At 41.2% G+C, this 23,297-nt stretch overlaps 1 protein-coding gene across 9 annotated transcripts in view; it reads left to right on the top strand.

Moving 5' to 3' along the window:
- Window positions 1-23,297, top strand: part of arvcfb (ARVCF delta catenin family member b) — a 248,251-nt gene that overhangs the window by 193,503 nt on the left and 31,451 nt on the right. For all 9 annotated transcript variants that reach the window (XM_039620658.1, XM_039620655.1, XM_039620651.1 and 6 more), the window contains 3 exons: window positions 5,812-5,929; window positions 6,065-6,236; window positions 9,236-9,307. In XM_039620658.1, the coding sequence (XP_039476592.1) occupies window positions 5,812-5,929; window positions 6,065-6,236; window positions 9,236-9,307 (362 nt within the window). The remainder of the gene's footprint in view (window positions 1-5,811; window positions 5,930-6,064; window positions 6,237-9,235; window positions 9,308-23,297) is intronic.

Below are 23,297 nucleotides of genomic sequence, written 5' to 3' on the forward strand. Positions count from 1 at the left end.
AGAAATACAAAGGACGCCAATTTAATAATTTATTAACAGAAATAAGAAAATTGTTTCAAGATTATATTTAAATATCCAGTCAGTGGAAAAAACATGCAAGTAATAAATCGAAATATAAGTATGAGAAAGAGTCTGAGGTTTCCATTTCAGAGGATGATTGGCAGACTGTGTCTGATGCAGTTGACCTCCACCAGCTCAGGTGCTTGGAGAGGATTCTGCTGGCAGAACCTATAAAGATATTTTATAACCCCCATGTTAAAGTATGCACAGACAGGTGAAACGACTGGTTTGTGTTGGCAGAAGCCTGGAGAACAGCTGGCAGACCGCTATCATATATTTTGGAGTTGCACAGTCATTTTGCCCTGCTGGCGGGAGAAAATAAGGGTGCTACCAACTAAGAATAACTTGGTTACAAAAGAGAGTAATATCCAAGAAAATGGAGGGAATTACTTCTTCGTGATCCATTATGATCCATTCTAAAAATTTGGAAAAAGTATTGATGCATTATGGTGTTTTTTTGTATCTACAATGATTCTCTACATGTATGACAAACTGATCCTATGTTTATGAACTTTATTCCATTTGGGAAAAAGAGACCCACAAAAGTTCTGCATTTAAAATGCTCTGGTACAAAACCACGTTTACACGAGGTTATACAATGTTCACCAACTATAAGAAATAAAAGCCTTTGATCTGCTTATCTGAACTTAGTGATCACCTTGATCCTGTGATGAAACATTTTTACCCTATATATAGGGCACAGCTGGTCTTTGAATGGTATGAATCAAAAGCATTGGCCTTTGCAGGATTCTTAACCCAACACAATAGATTTTGGAACGGCAAGTTAGATAGCACTCTAAATCGCTGTCGCCAAGACAAAAATCGAGGAAATATCCGATCTTCCAGGAGAGTTTCAAACAATCAATGTCAAAGCATATTGAAGCTGTTCTGGCAGCATGTGGTGACTGCCTCAAAGGGTCTGATTTTGTTACTTAAGAACATTTTATTGTTGATGATACATGAATGTTGTTTTTAAAAGTAATAGCAAAAGTAGCCATATTTTTCTGCAACTTGGACCCGGCTCATGTGATTGCTATATTCCATGGCAACAGAAAAGAAGTCAGCATTCTGGAAAGTCCTGCTTTGCTGAATGTCAGCTGAAGCAGTGCGACGAATAAGTCAGTCACTGCATTACAATCTACCCTCCCGTCCTAAATAATTTTGAAAAAATGACGAGATTGGTTGACGGAGTGTGTTTTTGGCACCTTAAATCTGCTTAAAAATATAGGCAAATTTTGCTTACAGACTCAGGCATTATGACAAGAATCTCAACAAGGATTAGATAAGAAGCTCAATCCATACACTGAATCAGAAATACGATCAGCACTGATAAACCTGACAGATACCAGAGCTGAGGACACACATATGGTCCCAAATGCTTCTGCTGACCTTGCAGGGCGATAGCAAAGGTCAGCCAAGTCTTCATCCATCTCCATCAGTGCTGCTCCACTCTTTTCCTGCTCTATTGTCCTCCGATGACCACATGACTCTTAAGCGACCTTCATACCCACAATTCATCTGATAAAGCAGACACACAATATACACACTGACGGGCTGATGGAGTCTGTGCTGACTGAAGACAGACAGACCTCTGAAAACACACCCGCTTGTTCTCTCGGTTTCTAACGGTAAAATATCACACGCCGAGGTCTAGAAAAAAAAATACATTTTCTGAATTCTGAAATTCTCAGATAATTCGAGTACACAGGCCGTACGATGAGCTAAAAACTTTTAAGAATGAAGCGTTCTAATAAGGGCACTGACCCATTGTGGTGTCCCTTTTATTTTTGCTATCAGAAACAAGGGCAGAGCCACTGCACGCTCAGAAGCAACAGTGTCCTAAAAACATGTTTTTCTGCTTAATAATGGAAGACCTTGTGTTTTTGAGGAACTACATATTTTCAGTTACTGCACTTGATCAACAAAAAGAAAAGAAAATGGTCTTGTTTTTTCATCTTTAGTATTATTTTACTCTGGTATTTTTTACTGCATTCTACAGTATCACCGTCCAAACACGACAATAAACTCAGATTTGGTTAGTTTGTCAGAAAAGGAAAGGAAAGAAAAAGGCTTTGGCATAGTGAGTGCCTATAAATCTGAGCGTGTTGACATTTAAACAGACTGCTCAAAAAAATAAAGCAACACTTTTTAATCAGAGTACAGCATCAAGTCAGTGAAACCTGTGGGATATCGATGTGGTCGGTTAAATAGTGGGGTTGTTAATTACTTTCAGCTGCTTTGGTGTTAATGAAATTAACAACAGGTCCGCTAGACGGGCAACAATGAGACAACCCCCAAAACAGGAATGGTTTTCCAGGTGGAGTTCACTGATATTTTCCACTCTTCATCTGTCCTGATTGTTTGTTCACTAGTTTTGAATTTGGCTTGTGGCAGTGTCACTACTGGCAACATGAGGTGATACCTGGACCATGCAGAGGTTGCACAGGTAGTCCAACTTCTGCAGGATGGCACAACAATGAATGCCATTGCCAGAAGGTTTGTTGTGTCTTCCGGCACTTTTTCGGGACCCTCGAGTGTATGCCAGGAGACTGGCAACAGAGCTGGACAGGGCCGTAGAAGGTCCTCAACCCATCAGCAGGACAGGTATCTGCTCCTTTGTGCGAGGAGGAACAGGATGAGCACTACCAGAACTGCAAAATAACCTGACTAGATGATATGACCAGGAACATGTCTGACATAGTCAGGTCGTAGAAACCACTGAGACCATTTTTAGTTGCTGCGATGAAATTTCAACAAAATAAACTAGTCTGCCACATAATTTTTTTTTTAAAAAAGGTGTCTTTGAATTCAGCCCTCTGTAGGTTGGTAATTTTCATTTCCATCAAACAGTGGTTTTGTTCCTAACACATTACCCAGTCTAGATATTCAGCATGATCTTTTCCCATAGAGATCTCATGTGTTTATAAAGTGTTGCTTGAATTTATTTGAGCTGTGTATACAAGTAACGGTTATATTACACTGGATGGAAATCATTTAGTTTCTTAGGAGGTTCTCACCACTGCTGGTGTCCTGTCCATTCCAAGACTGCAACATTCCAAGAGAATGTTGTAACATGCTGGGGTTTCTTTGGAAGTGGGTTCAGTTTTCTCTAACAGTAACAAATGATTAAAAACACCCACGATGTGACAGCTGTTCCCTCTAGTTCCTCTATTACAGAGCAATGGTACAAAAGGATTGAGAATGGGAACGGATGAGGGAGGTAAAGTTAGAAGAAGGGATTAGTGGCAGAAAAACAAAGCCTAGTACACTATATCTAAAGTCATGCATTTGAATTCATCCAGTAGTTGCAGACCATCAGTCTGCACTAAAGTCATAAAATGACCAACTAACCAGCTGTTGGCTTGGGTAAAAACCCAATAAAATTATATGTTCGCTGCCACATTGCTATTAGGATTGGCAGAATGATGTCTGATGCCTGAATTTTACTGCAGCTGCATTATGTTCCAACTCCATCTGATACCACCAGATATGCTGTTGTACATATCCAAAGTATCCTCATGCATCAAGCGTCTATGATGCTGAAGGTCAATTTTTCACAGAAGCCACATCAAAGAGAATAAAACGAATAAGAAGGACAGGAAGTTGAAGGAAATGATCGATAACAGACCAGGCTAAATCCGGGTGTGATGTGACTCTTTGTGCAGGATGGAGAGGCAGCGTCACAGATCCACACCGGGCGTATTCATGGATACAGGTGCTAGTTGTTAAAGCAATGCATGTCAGTTTTCCAGATATACAGATATGAGTGAGTAAATGTCACAGCAAGCAAAGTTATGAGTAACGCCAACAGCAGGCAGTCAAACCTGGCCTAACATATTTCTTTGGTTCCCACATAAAAAGAAAGTTCTGGTAAAGCAGTAACAGTTTGTAAAAGGCAGGACAGCTCGATAATCACTAGTACATATAGACCATAAATAGTACACCGCCACATGACCTGTCCATAAAGAGACAACAGCAGCTTTCTTCACTGTCTCTACTGACAGATGTACCATCTATAAACCTCCAACAGGACAACTGTTCCCTCAAAGACTGCTGGAAATGAAACAGCTGACAATAAATCCTCGTGTCTGTCTGCCCCCAAATTCACTTCTGTCAAATAAATCCAAGGTGAGCGCGCCACTAGATTTGTGTACGGGGGAAATGACACCTCTTTTTTAATACCTGAAGATGAATGGGGTTAAGTAGAGATTGTTGATCCTTTCTGCACTGTCTCCAACCAGAGATTAGTTAACAGTTTGTACACTGCAGGGTGATTCAGTAGACAAATGGTAGCTCTACCTAAATAGACACATCAAAAACATGCCTGGGATTAAAGTGCATGGATGTATGGTCTTTGTACATGTGTGTGTGAACGTGTACTAATTGTGCACATCAACACGGAAGTGTTTACACCTGTTTTCACTTGTAAATTAATCATTTTGAGCAGAGAAGCATCTCCTGATGCTGTTTTTTTTTATGCTCCGTTCAAAGAAAGACCCAAACTCAGGACGCCTGCAAACTAAAGCCAGTCTTTATTTAAAATATGCTTGTTGCAGCACATTGCAGAGACTGATGGAAGAAACAGGAATAAAATAAGGCAAGGAGGAGTCTGGGAGCACAGACAAAGAACATAACTGCCAGCTAAGGGGAGCACTAGACTACACGGAGACCTGAGTTCACTAAATTCGTTGAACGCAGGTAAATGATTAACAAAACGTAAGAGAAAAAAAAGCAGAAACCCCAAATCGCTCCACTGTGTTTGGAGTTTAAAATGAACCATCCAGCACCGTAGCAGCTGCAGACCTCATACATGTTTCAGTCCCCACGGCACTAAAAAGAGGCGCAGTTCTGCTTACCTCGGCAATGCTGCCACTCTTCCAAAGGCCTAACTGGGGGTCAGCTAATGGGATTATGTGAGTTGGAAGCCCTCATAAATGAAGTCCCCGGTGAGGAGCGGGGGGAGTCCCTGCTATCCCTTAACCCTCTTTAAAGCCTTTCCCTTTCACAGTCAGACAGGCACACGAAGACTGCACCAGCTCTGCTGCCGTGCTTATAGGAGCTGAGCTCAAGGCGCCGGGTGATGTAATAGGGTCGGCATCCACCCCCCCCCCCTTTGTACCAAAAAAAAAGAAATTTATATTCATAATTTTTTTAAAAGATTATTCCTAAAGCTGTCTAGCTTTATTGCATTGTACTTCTGAGGCAGACAGAGAGGATGGAGGCCGTGGGTCACATGGAAACTCTAAAAATCACACGGCTGGGGAAGACTGATATGGGTTTACATGGCACTTTTATTGAACAGTAAGACATCTGGCTGTAATTGTCATCCTCTCTGTATGCTTGTTATATTACACTTCTTTAGGACTATTAAAAACACTTTCACTGCCTTCGGTGCTTTTCCTCTTCCTTTTCCTAATTTTTGTGAAAGTATAAATAGTAGTTATAGGAGTACTGTTTATAATTAGAGCAGGCTCTCAGTGGATAATTGTACTGTGATTTAGTATCCTTACTGCTTTATTGGTATTTCACTCTGGATGCCAGCCAGAGTCAATGAGATGGGATTCTGGAGACTGTAGTGTCATATTTTGAAATGCATAATTTTATAATTACTTTTAGCACAAACTATTGACTTGTGATTATTCCAATTTAAAAAAAACCCTATTGGTCAAATTTTCATTCAGTTCCTCGGGCAAATCTTCGTCTATGCACGCACGCTTCTTAAGCTTGATGTGTGTGACTTTGTTTCTGTAGAAATGTGAGCTCAGACGGGGCAGAGGCTCGGCGCAGACTGAGGGAATGTGAGGGATTGGTGGACGCTCTGCTGCACGCTCTTCAGTCAGCTGTAGGGAAGAAGGACATGGACAACAAGGTGAGACAACATCCGGGTCATCCACTGTCATGCATACAGAATGAGCTCAATCTAATAGCAGGTTGTTGCTGTAGTGTTCTTATGAATTTATGCTGATAATGTAGCTGATAATTTTCCTGTCTTTTTTTTTCACAGTCTGTGGAGAATTGTGTTTGTATTATGAGGAATCTGTCCTATCATGTACACAAAGAGGTGCCGGGGGCCGAAAAGTACCAGGACCCGTCGGTGCTACAAGCTCCTGGTTCAGCGGGACCACAAAGGAAGAAGAAAGATGATGCTGGCTGCTTCGGAGGCAAGAAGGCCAAAGGTGAGAGGGAGGATGAACAGAGGAGACGGAAACACTATAATCAAACAATCACAGCTATCCAGTTAGTAGAAGATACAGATGCGTGGATGATGTAACTCTCAATAGAAATGTGTGAAAGTAAAGGAGTCACTCACAGCGACACAACGGCTCTTATTGCACGTGTTGCTTCAGAGGTCTTAATCAGTGTTCTCCTGTGACTGTTATCTAAATGATGCCGTTATCGCCCAGCTGTACAACGATAATGGCCGCCATTAATCAGTCAGCCAATGAGATGTGACTACCAGCCAGTGACCCCTGACTTCTAACGGGTCTTTGGAGAACCACATTAGTTCAGGGTTCAGGACAACACAATGCTTAACGTGTACAGAGATTTATAAAGAAGCCAGTTAACAGCTCAGATGCTTTCCGACATGTAAACACACGTGCAAAGTGAATAATGGGACGCGTTTAACTGCTGTACAGCCTGAAGGTATGTTCAGGAACTAAAAACACAAAATGCAGCTATAAAAGATGGTGCAGGTCGTAATTAAGCAACACTGTTGGCAATATGCTTGGGAATTTGCTACCTTAAGTAGGCTAAGTTTGGCCTCTTCTTCTGTTTAGTGTTGCATTTAAAATATGACATGATAATCAACACGCACTCGTGCTTTGTTTTGGCTAATAGACAGCCTGATTGTTGGCTCTTACTTCAATCTCTTTGAGTACTTTTCTCCCCCTCCCACGCAGTGATTTTAATTTACCACTGCAAATGCTGCTGCAGTCTCTGCTGTTTTATGTGTATTTCACCTGCCTTCTTAAAGCTGATGCTTAATGTTTTTTAAAGTCTTTCCCTTTTCCTTTATTCTTTTCTCTCTTTCTTGCTTGCTAACTCATCTAAAAACCCCTTTCTCATTTTTCTTTATATTTGACACTTTTCTCTGTCTTTTACTGCCCTCCGCACACCTTAAAATCTATCCCACTGGGTCCCAGAGACCATCTATGAACTGCTAATGGCTTACTATCTATACAAAGCACCCTTTCCTTTCTTTTTAGTCTTTCTCTCTTTATTTAGCCTTTTTTTCAGTTTTCTTTACTCTTTCACCTTTCCTATTCAGTAACAGGTGACTCCTTTTTCTGATAAAAACTGTTCTCATGTATTACACAGCCTCGTGACACAGACACACACACAGCACACTCCTATTTCACCATGCCTCTTCTCTCTTCTCCCTGCTTTGTTTTTTGGCATTGCTGCTGCTTCCTTGGCTAACTATAGAGGAATGGTTTAATCAAGGTGAGTGCCCCCCTCTTCAACCTTTCTCATTTTAGCTCTCTCCTCATCTCCATCCTCTCCCTGTCTTCCCCCACCTCTTCATCCTCCTCCTCCTCCTCCTCCTCCACCTCCTCGTTCTTTCCCCCTGGCTGTAGAATATAGTTAGAAGTAGTTTTGGGTGTCCTCCAGAAACCTGAGAAAGTTCCAAGGACTTAAGAAAATCGGGGGTTTCATTCATTCCACACACATTCCCTTACCATTCCTACCGACCGTAGCTCTGAGCATTATAGACTTCCGCCTGTCCCAGACTCCTCAGTTTGTTAGAATTAGTTGGTTGGGGTTTTTTGTCAGTCCTCTAAGATAGGTGAAAGGTAAAACGAGTGCTAAAACCGGTAAGTCAACAACAAATCTGTCTTTGTAGTGTTCTTAAGTAGAGCTTGACTAATCCAGCGAATCAGAGATGCTGTAATGGAAATTTAAAACACACATCTATCCCCAAATTGAACTTTGTTGTGAATTCTTTTAGACTCTAGATAAAATGAATCCTGACAGCTATGAAGAACACCGCTAACAGTATCCAACTGGAACTCTTCACCCCTTTCTAGTACACTTAAGCATAAATGTCAAGCTCTGCTGCACTCAGTTTCTTTATGCATTTGTTTGATTGTATGTGAGTTGAAACTTCTGAGGATGTCAATAGTTAAAGCTGAAACATACTTTATTAAAGCTGTCTGGATCGTGCGCTACAGTTTTCTATTATTTGGAACATTTAAGTGTGCAAAAAATATAGAGGTAAATGATTCTTTATGGATTTGAATGTTTGGGCTTTTTGGGTGTTGCAGACTTCTTTTTTTGATGCTTTCAGACAGCAGTGCTGGTTCTTTGTTTGCTGTGGTGGCAGCGAGGGAAAATTCTGACACCATGGCTACTAGCTCCCCATCTTACCAGCAGCTTGTATCGCAACACTAAAGCCTCATTCAGACATGTATTTCTGTGAATCTGACGCCTGACTTCATGTCATTTTTTTTATACAAATCGAGCATTTTCACTGTTTACAATCCTGCAGAGAGATCTCTCTCTTAGCCTGTGTGCAAGGAGCAGGTGAAGCTCACACACAGATCCCATGACAACTGCATTTACATTTCACTGGAGTCAAGGCTGGCAAAGCTTTTTCCATGTGTAGTAAAAGTCATGTGACCTTTCACGCTTGGATGAAGCCATGATGTCACTTTTTCTTGTTTAGCCAATGAAATAAAAGCCATCTTTGCCTGAACAACAGCATAAAGTCAGTTTAACAGAATAATGACGTGTGAAACACTTTAAAAAAGCTGAGCATTTATGGCCAAGCTTGAAATATAGAAATAAAATATTCCATTGACTTACATTTAGAATATTTTTTATAAACTTTTCTCTAAATAAATCATATATAACTGTTTGGGGGAGACAACAAACACTAACTTTATTTGTTCAAAATAAAATCCTCTATCCTTCAACCTGGATTTAGACAACTGAAGTAAATAAGCTTGTTTCCTGAAGGGAAGTGGTAGTTTAGCCTGCAGGGAGTGTTTGTACATATCTTGTTGCTACATCTCTGTACTGTGTGTACATTTAAACACTTGTGCTTTATTTGTTGTTTGAGATGCATTTTCTACCCCTCCAGTCCAAAAATTTTGACATCGTCCTCAGCATCACCCTGGCGTCTCTTTTGAATATCCAGTTCTCTAACACTCGTTTCCTTCCTCTCCTCCAGGCAGAAAAAACGGTGAGAATGACAAAAGCTACGACACGTTGGATCTGCCTAAGCGCACAGAGCCGTCAAAAGGTAGGCCTTTGTGAGCAAAACATTTTAACGCTACATCTATACAGAACATCTCATCTAGTGAGTGAAAGTGGTTGAGTTGGGTGGGGGCAGGTCATTTCTGTGGTGGTCAACAAGAGTGTGGGAGGCCTTTGACTGAGAAAGAGGCTCTCGGCTAGTTGGCTGTTGAGCTAGCTTTGTTTGATGGTTTTGTGCCTCCAGTGGGACGGTTGATTGTTTGCAGCTTGTGAGAGCATCAATTGTGTAAGCCCTTTTTTTTGTTAAATGCTGTGACAATGCACTGAGGCACAACAGGCAATAAACAGCCTCGGACTGTATACTGAGCTCTACCGAGTTTGCAGCTGAAAATCATCTATTGTTAAATATGTTGCATTGCTCTGTGCTCGAAGTTATTTCTGACAGTGCACCAGGAGTGGATGGACAGCATCTTCTTTCACATCATGTTTGTTCAGTATTGCAGCTGAACCTGAAACAATAATTAACAGTTAATTGCTATTAATTCCGCTTGATTAATTAAGAAAATAACAGATTAAGTACCACCACTGAGTACCACCTCAGTGTGGGTGCTGTTGTTATAGCAACGTGGCTCAAGTCTCATGATGTCATTTGTGTGTGACACAACATGAGGTGATGGTAAGCCGATGGATGCACCTTGTTGTTGGACCACAGTGCAGGTTTGTGTCTAACCGTTTCATTTGTTGCCGGGTTGCAAAAATGGTGGGTTAGATTCTTGTGAAGGTGTCGCTCATGACTCATCCAGTGGAGTCACACCTTGGCCAATCAGTGGAAGACAGTCTGTCGACATCATATTTTGAGCTCAACTGAGCAAACTTAGGATACTAAAAAAGTACCTGGTACCTAGGAACCAATGTCGATGAGTACCTCACAGAAATGGTGCTTTACTGATCATCTGGCAACCACCGGTCATGAAGGACAAATGTGTATTCCCTATCCAGTTGTAGGTGGTGGCAGTTGCTCTGAAACTGATTGCTAAAGCATCAGTCAACAAGCCTACAGACCAGACAGTGATCCCCTGGCAACTGCTGGTTGCATTCCAGGACTGGTTGGCAAGTGGTTTCTGAAGGTTGCTGGAAGTCTCTTGTGTGAAACTGGGGTTCAGGAAGTCACCGACCAGTCTCTAGTCTTGTGTGACTGAAGTCTAAAGCTCACAAATTTAAACAGTAAACACAGGTGTAGCAGCTCTTCCGGGTAACTTGATTAAAAAAAAATGTCTTTGCTCTTACCTGTAACTTCCCAGAGTTTTTTCTGGTTCTGGTTTAAAAACAACAAAAACAGTGGGACTTAAGTCCTCTAGAACGTTTCAGTTTTTAAACATTTTTTTTTAAAGCTTTTGTTGTTTGTGCCAACAAGATATAATGACTTAATTAGCAGCTGCTGAGGTGCTGACCATCTCCCTGCAATGTTAATCATGTTAATCATTCATGATAAGCCACATTGTTTACAGTAAACTTTCTGCTAATACAGTTGCCAAGTATTTACACAGTGGAAAAGTAACAAGCTGGCATATCAAAGCGTCCTGATTTAGGTTGACTACATTCAAAAGATTAGGAAAGTCGACCCTACCCTTACCCAAAGGATTTCTTTTCACATAATAACTAGAAGCCACATTGTTTCCACCCTGGACTATTGTAGAAAATGTTTGTCAGCAACACACAAAGCTTGCGTATGAGATGTCTTTAGCTGTTACCTGAGAACTTGAAACAGTGTGGTTACTGGGAAAACATGGTTGAGGCCTTAATTTCAGTCTGCGAATTCACAAACTGATTATTATTTATTGATCACAGTCAAATATTAAAAGACTCTTATTCTCTCTTCTCTGTCGTCTAATGCATTGTACAAGCAGACATGATGTTAGGTAACATTACAGGGGGCGTCAGTCCCAGATTTGGCACGTGGTTCATGCAGTAGATTGTGACTGTGTGTGTGTGTGTGTGCAGGCATAGCCTCTTTGCTGTTGGTATTTGGCACTAACAGGCAGTTGACTGTCATAAAAGCAAATTAGCCTGCAGTACAAACCTCATCGAGTTTGGAAAAAGATGTATATTTGCTCATGTGTATGTCAGTACAGTACATTACTCTGCGGTAAAGTGTCCGTGGTGTCTGTGGAATTCGCCTGCCCTTGTTAAACACCCCTATGTGGCATTAACACATCAGCACCTTCATTACCAGCCACTCACCTTACTGCAGGAACCTTTGGAGCAACCAGGATCTAAAATAAAGTTTGTGGAAATTGATTTATTCCCACAAGTCACCGCTCTGCAGCTGTACTTTGTCAGAGTTCAGCAGCTTTGGGGGTGGGGCTTGCTGTGCTGATTGGTTGAGTAGTCTAATTGCAACATTTCACCCAGTCTATCTCTGCCATCTCACAGACAATTCTGGTAAAAAGCTTGCAAAAATTCACCACGGCTGTGTGCATCTTTGGCAAGTTTCCTCTGCCAAAGTGGTTGTATCCTCCAGAGTGCCATCTCGCTGCTCAGATTCACCTGTCACAACATCGGCAGATTACTTTGTCTAATGTACTCCGATGCTTGAACAGTGAAAATGCAGACAACCATTGTTCTCAAGGCACCTTTTAGTTACATTAAAAAGTTTTTGTAAGTAGAGGCTTTGGGTACTTTGGATGGAAATGTGGCTAATGTCTAGTGGCAGGCACTCAAAGTCCATATCACTTCCTGATTGACTGTTAATTAGCCACATTAACACGTCAAAGTGGGCCCTCGTTAAACTAGATCACAATTAATTGCTGTGCTTTTCCAAGTTAAGCAGATTTTGCCTTTTTTTAAATCGCTCCTAAAGTAAAGGAAAGTAGATGAGCTACAAGGATAATAATTAATATTTTCCACTGGCTGGGTTTTCATGGGTAAAAGCCAAGCTGCCACACTGCAGCTGAGGATCTATAGCAGCTAGGCTGGTGCTGCGATTGCATTACACAATGTGGAAACAACTCCCGTCAGAGTTTTGACTCCAGAGAAAGCAATTATCGTTATAGGCCTAAATGTCATGCAGAGTTGAGATGAGTGTATGGGTTCGTGTTGTAGAGAGCGGCCCCGGCATTTTCTTGCTCTCAGACAGACAAATCATATTTGACATTTATTAGCTCAACACACAGCCAAATAACAACAGTGAGATGCATGGATAATAAGCTTAATCACCAGAGCAAAACCCACAATGTCTTTTAAAGCACATTTATCACTTTTTCTTCACTGGGAAACATCGGGGATGGACGCGCTTGCTACTGAAAGACTGTAAAAGTCCTCTGGGTGCCTTGTTTGTTTTTTCTGTGAAAATGTGTATTTGTGTGATTGGGGCACATACTCCACTACCCACCTCCCCCACCACCACCACCATCACATCCGCTGGTCACCTGGGGGGTGTTTGCAATGAGGGAGCGAGAGCAGCTCCCAAGGCTGAGGGAGATATGGGAGATTACATGTGTATCCCAGTCCTGATCTGATGTCAGACAGGGAGAGGTCAATGCAGGGAGCATGCTGGACCTGGCAGTGGGCAATGATTAATCTTGTTTATGTGTGTGTGTGTGTGTGTGTGTGTGTGTGTGCGTGTGTGTGTGCATGTGTGTGTGTGTGCGTGTGTGTGCGTGTGTGCGTGTGCTGGAAAAAGAAGAAAAGAGAAGACGAGAGCAAGGGCTCTGTGGGCATTTTATTTTGACAGCGGTTGTGATGAGAGGGCTGTCTGATGCATGTTTTGAGTCAACTTTTTAAAGATACTAAAAGCTTCAGATGTGAATAAGTAACAGAACATGCCCGACACTGACTAATAGCAGTTAAATGCTGTACTTTGTGTGTCTGCTAATTTCTTGCTGGGCAGTCAGAGTACATCAGGTTTTTCCAAAATTGTTCTGTGAAAGCAGATGCCCGATATAACAGAGTCCTGAGTTACGAAGCAGGATTTGAGCTTAACTATGTAACTTTAGGATTATTATGAAGATGGTTCACTTCTTACCAGCGTATATTACCATGTTAACGTACGGTGTAGACCCAGCCTGCGTGGGAACAGGTTATTTTTCAGATTATGGATCAATAAGCAGATATCACAGTCCGATGATAATTCGAATCTCTGAAAAATAGCATCATCATTCGTAGACGAGCCCTCTGACCTGTGTGCACAGATACTAGAAGGGTCTGTAGTTTTTCAGTAGCGTCTAAAGGCTGTTAAACACCACCAGGGCTGAAAGGATAAAAACTAAAACTGCCTCACATTAAAATAATAATTTAACAAAAAATCCAGTTTGTGACCTTTTACAAGATTGAATGATTTAGTTTCTTGAAAACAAAAGTAATACCTGTAGGAAGTTTGCCCACTGCAAAAGGCCTAGGCTGTAGTTCTAGCATTGGTGTCATTTGACTACAACTTTATCTACTATGAGCACTGGAAGAGAAATAATGTAGTTCAGGGATTAGAAATAGCTGCTGTATACAGTATGGCTTATAAAATAATGTTATGTAAATGTCAGCATGACTGAAGGTCGGAGTTATTTATCCCGTCATTAGAGAAGTCCGAAGTTACTGGTGGCGCATTATTCATGCTATCCACAGAGCTGGATAAAGTTACAGGGGAGTTGTAACAAAAGTGATTAAGAAGTGTGAAAAGACCCTTTTCATTAAAGAGCCTGTGAGTGTGGCAGCACCTGAGATGATGAAACGTTTTCCCAGCACTTAATTGAAACCACAGCGTTTACCCTTAGATTGGAAAAAGGTCAGGAGAGGAGAAGGAGGTGGGAAAAAGGAAATGATGTGAAAGGGTGTATTGCAGTTAAGTTATAGATTATACTTAATCAATTCTAAAGCATTAAAGGTCTATGATCGGCCAACACCTTAGTACAAAGTCCGTGTGATGTCCTGTTGTGCTGATTTGCAGTTGTCTGAGAATAGCACAGGTGTGCTGCATACGAGCAAGGATGACTGTTCCAATAATAATGTTTCAATCTGGTTTTTCCAACATATGTGAAAGTGGCTTTAGAGTGGACAGGTGGAAAAACCTGAATGGAATCTTGTTTCTTCCTGATTTCTTCCAGCCTGAATAAAATGTTGAAAGAACAGAGAAACAGTTGTTAGCTTTCCTTTGAGGAAACACTGTATTTAATTAATTAGACCTTACATTTGGTACAGTCTTCATATGTTTCCCTTTGTCTGTTCTCTTATGCGTATCTCTCTCTGCTTTATTGTTAGAGTACTGTTATGATGCAGGAGGGTGGAAAGCACCTCACACCAGCTGAGGATGTAGTTGTTTTCAGTGAGCCAGAGCATCCGAGTGTTCGAGTACAAGTGTTCAGATCATAGCCAAACCAGGACTAAGAGCATTTTACCTTGAGACATAAAAAAGACAGGCTTGAGCCTTTAAAAATCTACCAATTGGCTGCTCAGCTAATAACATTTTTTTTCCCAAGTGAATTAAGATAACTTTATTTGTGGCCTGCAGTAAAATCATTCTTACACATGCCTCCGACCACAAATGCATATATTATCAGTGGGATCAGATTGCAGAATGGAAAAGCTTTAAACTTGATGTCATTATGGGCACTTTAAGATGAAGACTGTGTACTTACAGCAGTCATGGGGGGAGTCCCAAAGATCCCATACTTGCCAGTGCATGTCAGAGAACAAACTAAACCTTAAAGTCCAAGCACTAATACCCCCAGAGGGTCAATCAGCCCCTCAGAGAAACTCAGGAGAGTCTTCTCCAATCACCACATCCCAGTGTTTTTGAGACCCAGCCATACACTCAGACAAAAACTGGCCCAAAGACGAAACTCCCAAACACAAACTTAGCAACGTAGTATATGCTGTGCAGTGCAGCGAGAAATGCTCAGACCTCTACATTGGAGAGACCACTCTTTCAACGATGCCAATATTAACATTTTGGACAGAGAAGACAGATGGTTTGAAAGAGGAGTGAAAGAAGCCATCTATGTTCACTGTGAACGACCATCTTTGAACAGAGGGCGGGGCTTACGACACCAACTGTCTGCCATCTATAATCCAGATTCGAAATCCCTTCCCAGACGCCTTAATGCCCACTCACATCTTGCGTCATTTGTTCTCAATAAGTCACATGATAGAGCGTGGCAAGATGTCAAACCTTGGCTGACTGTGACCCACACCCGTTTTCACACCTTGGCTCGTGTGATCAGGCTACGTCCACACTAATCCGTTTTCATTTGAAAACGCATCATTTTCTCTCCGTTTTGGCTTCCTGTCCACACTGAGACGGCGTTTTCCCCGAAGGAAAACGCAGCATTTTGAAACGCTCTCCAAAACGAATACATTTGAAGACGGTGCTTTCGCGTTGGAGTGTGGGCAGTGAAAACAGAGACTTTAGAAAACGATGACGCATTTTAGTCATGTGATGCAGTCATGTGACCAATTAAACAAAGATAGCGGAGGGCATTATACAGCAGTTGTTTTGTTTGCTCTCAATTTTGACAGCCCTATTAAAGATTAATATCAGTCTGTACATGCTCCAGATAGCTTTTCTTCAAATTCTTTAACTCTCACTCGCTTTTGCAACTTTGTACTTTGGTGTTACTCACAGCAACAACTCCACCTCATTGTTAGTCCATTAAAAAACTCTATGCTTTTCCTCAACCTTTTGCCGCGACGTTTCAACGAGCCGGAAAGTAATAAACGGCAGACAAAAGTGAGGCAGGTCGAATCTTCTTGCGTTTCACGCATGCGCAGTACTGGAACGTAGCGTTTTCAATCATTTCAATGTGGATGGACAACTCTGTGAAAACGACTGAAAATGCTAGTGTGGACGCAGAGCGTTTTCAGACGAAAACATCGTTTCAAATCTATCTATAGTGTGGACGTAGCCTTTGAGACACTCCCAATAGGACTCTCCGCCAATTGCTCTTAGAACTGAAGAAGGTTCTTGGCTGAGAGGTGAAACGTCTTCCAGAAACTTAAAGAAGTCCACACGCCTTTCTTTCCAAGTTCCTTAGACCAGCATTTTTTATTGAAGCAACCCTTCCCATGAATAATATAGAGACTTCCATCTAGCCAGATCATCTTCCATTTTCTTTAAAAGTGCGATGTAGTTTAGTTTATTTAATTATGCAAACCTAGGAGAAACATTAATACCTAAATATTTAATATTTCCAGATTGCAATAGGGTAGAAGAAGAATTATGGAAGGAGCAATTAATCAGAAGAACTGCAGATTTTAACCAGTTCATCAAATAATCTTAAACTCTTAAGAAAGAGTTTATTAATGTAATTACCTCAGAGGGAGTGTTTTGTGAATGCTGGAGAAACCCTCTTAATTATTCTTTCTTTTTACCATCACTGTTTTTATAGTGCAGACAGAGTTGTAAAATGTGGGCACTCTGCTAATGATTAAATATTAATTAGATTAAACTGATATACTGAAGTGAGTGAAAATATCATTACTTTTGTATGCACTTGGCCATAAACTACTAAATTTAAAAAAATATGACCCGAGCAGGGTCTCCACCAGCAGTTTGACTGGCAGCAGGGCATTTTAACATTGCCCTCAATTAATTTAGCGCTAGTACCCTTCTGTAACACTAATTGTGAGCCACACATGGAACAACAGAGCTTTGGTTTAGGTGCATCTCTGCACTCACAGTGGGTGACAAGTGAGACAGAGAAAGATGTCAAGGTGTTTATATATAACAGTGAGAGAACACTGAGAAGCAGTTAACACTATTCCCAAAAATCTTCTAGCCTATTAGTCACTAATTACTGGAGATAAGTGGACAGATATCAGCTCTCTAACATTTGCTTTGTTGTTTAGTCCTTTTTAAAGTGTCTTTGTGGGTTTTTCAAGCTGTGTTATCCCAAGCGGACCTGGGCTAATAACACCAGAGCAGAAACTCTGCAATCATGGCGCTTAATGAAAAGTCAGAGATCATTCTTTCTGCAGAAAAATGATCAATAGTTAAAACCCCAATACCCTTTTACTGCTACACTACTTGTATGTTTTCATATGAGGAAATGGTTGGAAACTTGGTGGATGTGTTTGATCTGTCAGTGCTTATTCCCACCATGATGAATCTTTTTGGCAATCTGTGTCTAATTTCAAGTGAGGCTTTTTGATCCAAACTGCTTTAAGTATAGCTAATTAGTCATATCTTGACAATAAGGGCAATGTGACGGAGCAATAAAGACATTTTGCTTGAAAAGCTTCAGCGCTTTCCATGTCTGCCCTTTTGCGCTCTCCATTTCTCTTTCCACCTCCAGTACTAATTCTCATTTGTCTTGCTCTCTGCCACTTTGGTGCTCTCTCCATCCATGAGAGATTTATTGCACTCCTCTCGTCGCGCAAACCCACAACCCTCGTCTCTCAACCAGCAGTTGAGAAAACACCCGCGTTTACAAAGACGACAACTGTGTAACATGCATCACTGTTTTTTTGTTGTTGTTGTTTTGTTTTTTTGTTTTTCTAGCAAGCCAAGCATTTAATTTGCGGAGAGGTCTTAGCATTGACAAACAACACTAGTGCGAGCTGTTATTTATTGTATTCTGTAACCCACTTTGATATCAACCCACTGGGGATCTCTATTTGTAGTGTAATGAACACTGACTGTTTTGCTGTCGGAGTCATCTCTGTCTCTGATGCGTCTTAGCTCTTGATGTCGGAAAAGTCAGGGGCTCAATTGAGTTAGAGAAAATAGAGCTACACTTTGATTGTTTGTCTCTGGTGTTGTCACCTCGCATGGAGGAGAAATATTTCACTTAATAGCTCTGTGGCAAGAATCTGATTCTTTTAATCCTCCCTGCTATATCTCTCTTTATGGCTTCAAGTGGTGGAGGAAAAGGAAAAAAAACAGCCACTTGCCCAAAGGCTTGATGAACATCCTGCCTCAGCAGGGAAATGTGATAAAGCAGATCCATTTTTCAAAATAAGGAATCTTTGCGTCATTACCCTGCTGGCAAGTCTACTTCAGACAAACACAATTCCAGTCAGGAGGAAAAGTTTAGCCTACAATAAACACCTTACCGTCTCCCAAATTCCGAGCAGTGGTACCAAGTAGAAGCTCTCTATTTTCATGCCTGTGGAATTTAACACCCCCATAACGAATACTGACTCCTGGCCTCACTGTCTTCATGCTAGCCCGCAACCAGCTGACTGCAGTGAATCACTTGCCCCTTTGTTAACCACAAAAACGCACCACTCGCTTGTTCCAATTGCCACCCATCTCCTCTCCTGCTGCTACATTTTGCTGCCAGGTGAGACCAATAATGATGGCTACGTCACGACCATCTAATCCAGACATGCAGATGGCAAACAAAGCGTGCATATAAGCATATAATGCTTGCACAGACACATGGCCGATGCACATTCACACATACTTTCTCACCCTCAGCTTCTTGGCTATCTTGACACATAGCATCCACTCCGCACAGTGTTGGTTCCAGACTGTCTGGCACCTTGTATCACTCTCTGTCTCTCTGTAGCCGCTGTCGTTGCATTTCTCTTGGCATTACACCTTCCTTGTGCCAAATTCACAATGTGTTGTGTGTCCTTATTAAATTGGATGCGGCCATGTCCAGAGGAAGGTCTACCCTGCTCTAAGAAAAGGACGATTGACTCAGATTGGTTTTATATTTCTGTTCCCTTGCTGTCACAACTGCCACATGAGGCAAAACTAAATTGGATGCAAAGAAACAAAACCCCAAAACAGATATTATAACACAGGAGACTTTATAATTAAATGGAGTATAACTAAACAAACGAATCCTGGAACCAAACATTAGTCATAATCATGCTCATTAAGGATTTTCATTTAAACTGTGTCTATTACTAACATAAATTTGTGGCAGCAAGAGTGATAAATGATGCCTTTACATAAAGGCGCAGATCTTACTACCCATTTACACTTTGTATGTCTGTGGTTGATTAAATAGCTGTAAGAGCAAAAAAACCAGGCAAAAAAGCATTTGAGACAGAAATCAGACACATTGTATCCTAATGTTAAAAGGTGTGAAACTTTCCCCCGTTCCTGGTTTGATAAGGAATATCTGTTGGTAAGAGCACTGTGAAAGTATATGCTGGGAAATATTTCCCTATGGCACATTAAAGTGACATGATTCTTCCCCTGAGGTTATGGAGTTTTGTATTGTGTTATGTGATCCTTGCAACCACTAAATTAGATGACACCAATGCCAACTTTGGGCTTTTGTTACATTGTATCCTTCCCATGTGCTTTTATTAACAGTGTAGCTGCCATTAAGTTAGCTGAACTATATTTTAGACAATAACAAACAGCTTCATATATCACAATCATTAAGTGAGAAAAACGCTTGGGTTTGTGTCCTTTTAGTTGACTAAACAATTACACTTTCCTACCCCATGCTAGTTTCCCCATGAAGTATTATTGGCTGAAGAGTTTTGTTTTCTTTACTATTTCAATCTGGCAACTGTCAGGTTATTTAGCCATCAGTTTTCCAAATTCAAACATTGGTGTGGAGCCTGAGACAGAGACAAAGTTGGTAAGTAAGAACAATGGCATTTCATGAAACAAGGATGGTTTGGCCGTGACAATAAGGTGGAGAGTTTCATACTTACTCACAGTTTTTGTACTTTTAGATTACTTATGGCCCAGTTACACTAAAGTTACAAAAAGGACAGGAATGTCTTTGCAACTTGAAAGTTAATTGTAATCCCGTTTTTGCCTTCGGCGACTGACTGAAAGTAGTTGTAGTGACCAACTGGTTGCCCACAGGTTGAGCGTGCAACACCCTATGAGGTTTCTCTCTTTGAGGTTCTGGCATAGGTAATTGTGAGTAGTTATTGTTTATTTTTGTTTAATGGAACTTTCTGTGTATTTAGATGGCAACAGATTTGTGATTTTCACCAATTTGTTGCAGTTAATTGTTGTATTCTCACAAACAGATTGCATGTAATTGGCAATTTCATCCCATCCCCATCAAACTGATACCAAACTGACAGCAGACTGATACCAGACAGACTCCATCTTATTGGCTTTTTATTATCACCCTGACAATGGAAACGGCAGTTTCATTTATAAGGCACGAGCATAAAGTCACTTAAACGAGCTTAACGCAGAAGATAAATACAATAAAACTGTGCAGATGCAGAATGTCTTAAGGCTGTGAAAACCTGTATCCTCAGAACCTGTTAGAGGTGCCAGACCTTAACTGATGAATAACTTCTTCTTGATCTTTAGAAACGTACAGATGAGAAATACATTACACTGAATTTTATTGGGAGATTGAAGATTGGCTAATTTTAATGACACGCCAAAGTCACTTTCCAATTCAATACAATTTTATTTCAATTCAATATAATTTTATTTATATGGCACCAAATCACAGCAACAGTCCCCTCAAGGCGCATCATATTGTAAGGTAGACACTACAATAATGCATACAGAGAAAAACCCAACAATCATATGATCCGCTATGAGCAAGCTCTTTGGCGACAGTGGGAAGGACAAACTCCCTTTTAACAGGAAGAAACCTCCGGCAGAACCAGGCTCTGAGACTATGAGAATGGCAACTGATTGCAAGTAGTTGGCCTCTGTGTTCAGAGTAGCCATTTCAAACCACTTGCAATAATTCTGGTTGTGCCACGAGTATTTTCCCGAGTGTGACTGTAGCAGAACTAGTCTAATATAACATTTAAATGTAATTGATTTGGAATGGAGAAATCCCTTCCCATCCTTCTTCCACTGATTCTTGCTGGAAGAAGTCAGTCCACAATACTTCCAGACAGGGGCAGATGTGTTCCTTCTTATTTAGAAGTTGCGTTTGTTTCTTTGTTTTGTCACCATCTTTCACAGCTCACTGAGCTCAGCTGCGTTTTCCACCAGTAGAGACTGCCCTCTACTGGTGTGAGCTGTGCTATAATACATTGCCCTAATACAATATTTATGAGTACGATATCAGTTAATGAGAAAGCATTTAATACCATTGAAAACTACTGTCTGGATCTGTAAATAATGATGGGTGATGGTGGAAGAGCATATCAGCCAAAGGTTTGTGGTGTTTGAGAGCTAAATTTATAGTGAAATTACTATTGTAGTACCATAATTTGCTTGTATACCAACATATTAAAAAAGAAATATTATAAAAGCTTACCCAGATGCTAATTTTCTTCCACACGCCCACTTCCCACCTTGCTGAGATTAAATCTGATTCCCTATCTGCCACACCAGCTGTTTGGAGTGTCATCCGCTGAGCACACTCAGCTACCTACAGCTAACTTGACACTCCCTGTCTTCCAGTTTTGCCTTTGTTGCTGCTAATAAAACACACAGGAAAAAGGACTAATTATTGGAATAGCCAGCGGCTCCGAGCTGACATTTTCGCTACTGCGACTCCCACTTCAACTACTCAGTGATGAAAAGGAGTGATAATAAGGCACGGAGTGAAAAACAAATGAGGGAAGCAAGAGGTTTATGTAAGTGGGACCACCGTGTGTTTTGTTGGAAATACAGAGAGGTTTGCATAATAATGCTATTCCTAGGAGAGCTCATAGAGAGTGACTGCGCTACACATCATTAGTGGAGTGAAGTCCTTGCAGATTATTATGTGTTTGTGTGTGTTCATGCATGGCAGCATTTATCCACCTGCGTTTGGCAGAGGACAGTGGGGCATCTCTAATTCCCAGCACTTCTTCAGTGGCAGTGCATTAACATAACAGCTCTAACTTTGTTTCCTCTTCAAAAAAAAAGAAAGAAAGAAAGAAAAAACCCCTCAGTGCCCTCTGTCTCCTCCTACTGTGCTCTGTGAAACTCCAAAAAAGTGCCAGGAATTCACAGTAGCCGGCAACATCAGGCTCTTCAGATGATTAACCATGTCATTCTCCTCCCACATCTCCCCAAACCTGAGCAGTTGGAGTAAAGTGATAATTATGAGACAAGAATGGTTCCAGGAAAGTAGGAGGAAGCACTGTGAGATTTAGTTGCCAATTGGAGGCTTTGTTTGGCCCTGTTCGAGACACAAGAGTGCTGCTTCCTGTTTCTGTGAGAGACGCTTTAATCTAATTAAAAGCAGATTAATGGCGTACTGACTGGCTTCGCTGGAGCTACAACAGAGGCTTAGTGAGGAGAAAAAAGCGCCCCCCTTCAGAATTTGCCACTGTCCTGTTACCTGTTAAATATCAGCCGTAAACAATCCAGATTGTTGTAAACAGGAGCGCCTAAATGCACCCTAAGGACCGCTGTCTTCGTGTACAATTGAATGAGAGGGTCACGGGCACTGGCAGGCGTCCAATCAAACTGTCCCTCCAATGAGGTTTTACTTGCAGTCTGGTCTATGTCTCATATTACATTGTGGCATTTAAATGACACTTTCATCAAACACGGCATAAAAATCTGTATTCTCCTTTCGAACGAGTAAACAGAAGAATAGAACGGGTCAAGGTCTCAGAGCGTTAACAATGTTCCTGGGCCCACATAATAGCTGTAAAAGAGAAGAGAAGAAGAAAGGGTAGTATAAGTGAAAAGTTGTGTCCATTTCTGTATAAAGCGAGAAGACTGAGTGGGTAGTGCTTTTTTGGTTTCTTAGCATTCATAGTCAGTCTGTTTGACTGGTCTATAATCAGGAGCATTTTGGATTTTAATGCCCGTGTGATTTGGCGATGGGCTCGTTTAAGCCGACGGGAGTAAATCATCTCATCCTCACTGCCTTTCATTTGACTCTTATAAGCGCACGCAAATCCTAATTCATACAGCTGTCCAAAAAAGGGAGAAAAAACCAGCAGCACTGCTTATTGACACACAAATATACTGTCAAACTCTCCCTCCATCTTACTCTCTCACACACACACACACATACACACACAAATATACTCATGCACTTGCAAAGGACAATGCACCTCACACTTGAGCATAAGGTGATGTTAACTAATAAAGGTGGTGTTGTCAGGGTGTTTCGGGAGAGAATATATTACCTAGGAAAATTGACCACAGCATCATCGGGTGAAGCTGAAAGGAGCGCTAAATGAGAGATGACTGCTGACACCTA

Source organism: Oreochromis aureus, linkage group 12 (genome assembly GCF_013358895.1).
Source record: "Oreochromis aureus strain Israel breed Guangdong linkage group 12, ZZ_aureus, whole genome shotgun sequence".
NCBI lineage: Eukaryota > Metazoa > Chordata > Actinopteri > Cichliformes > Cichlidae > Oreochromis > Oreochromis aureus.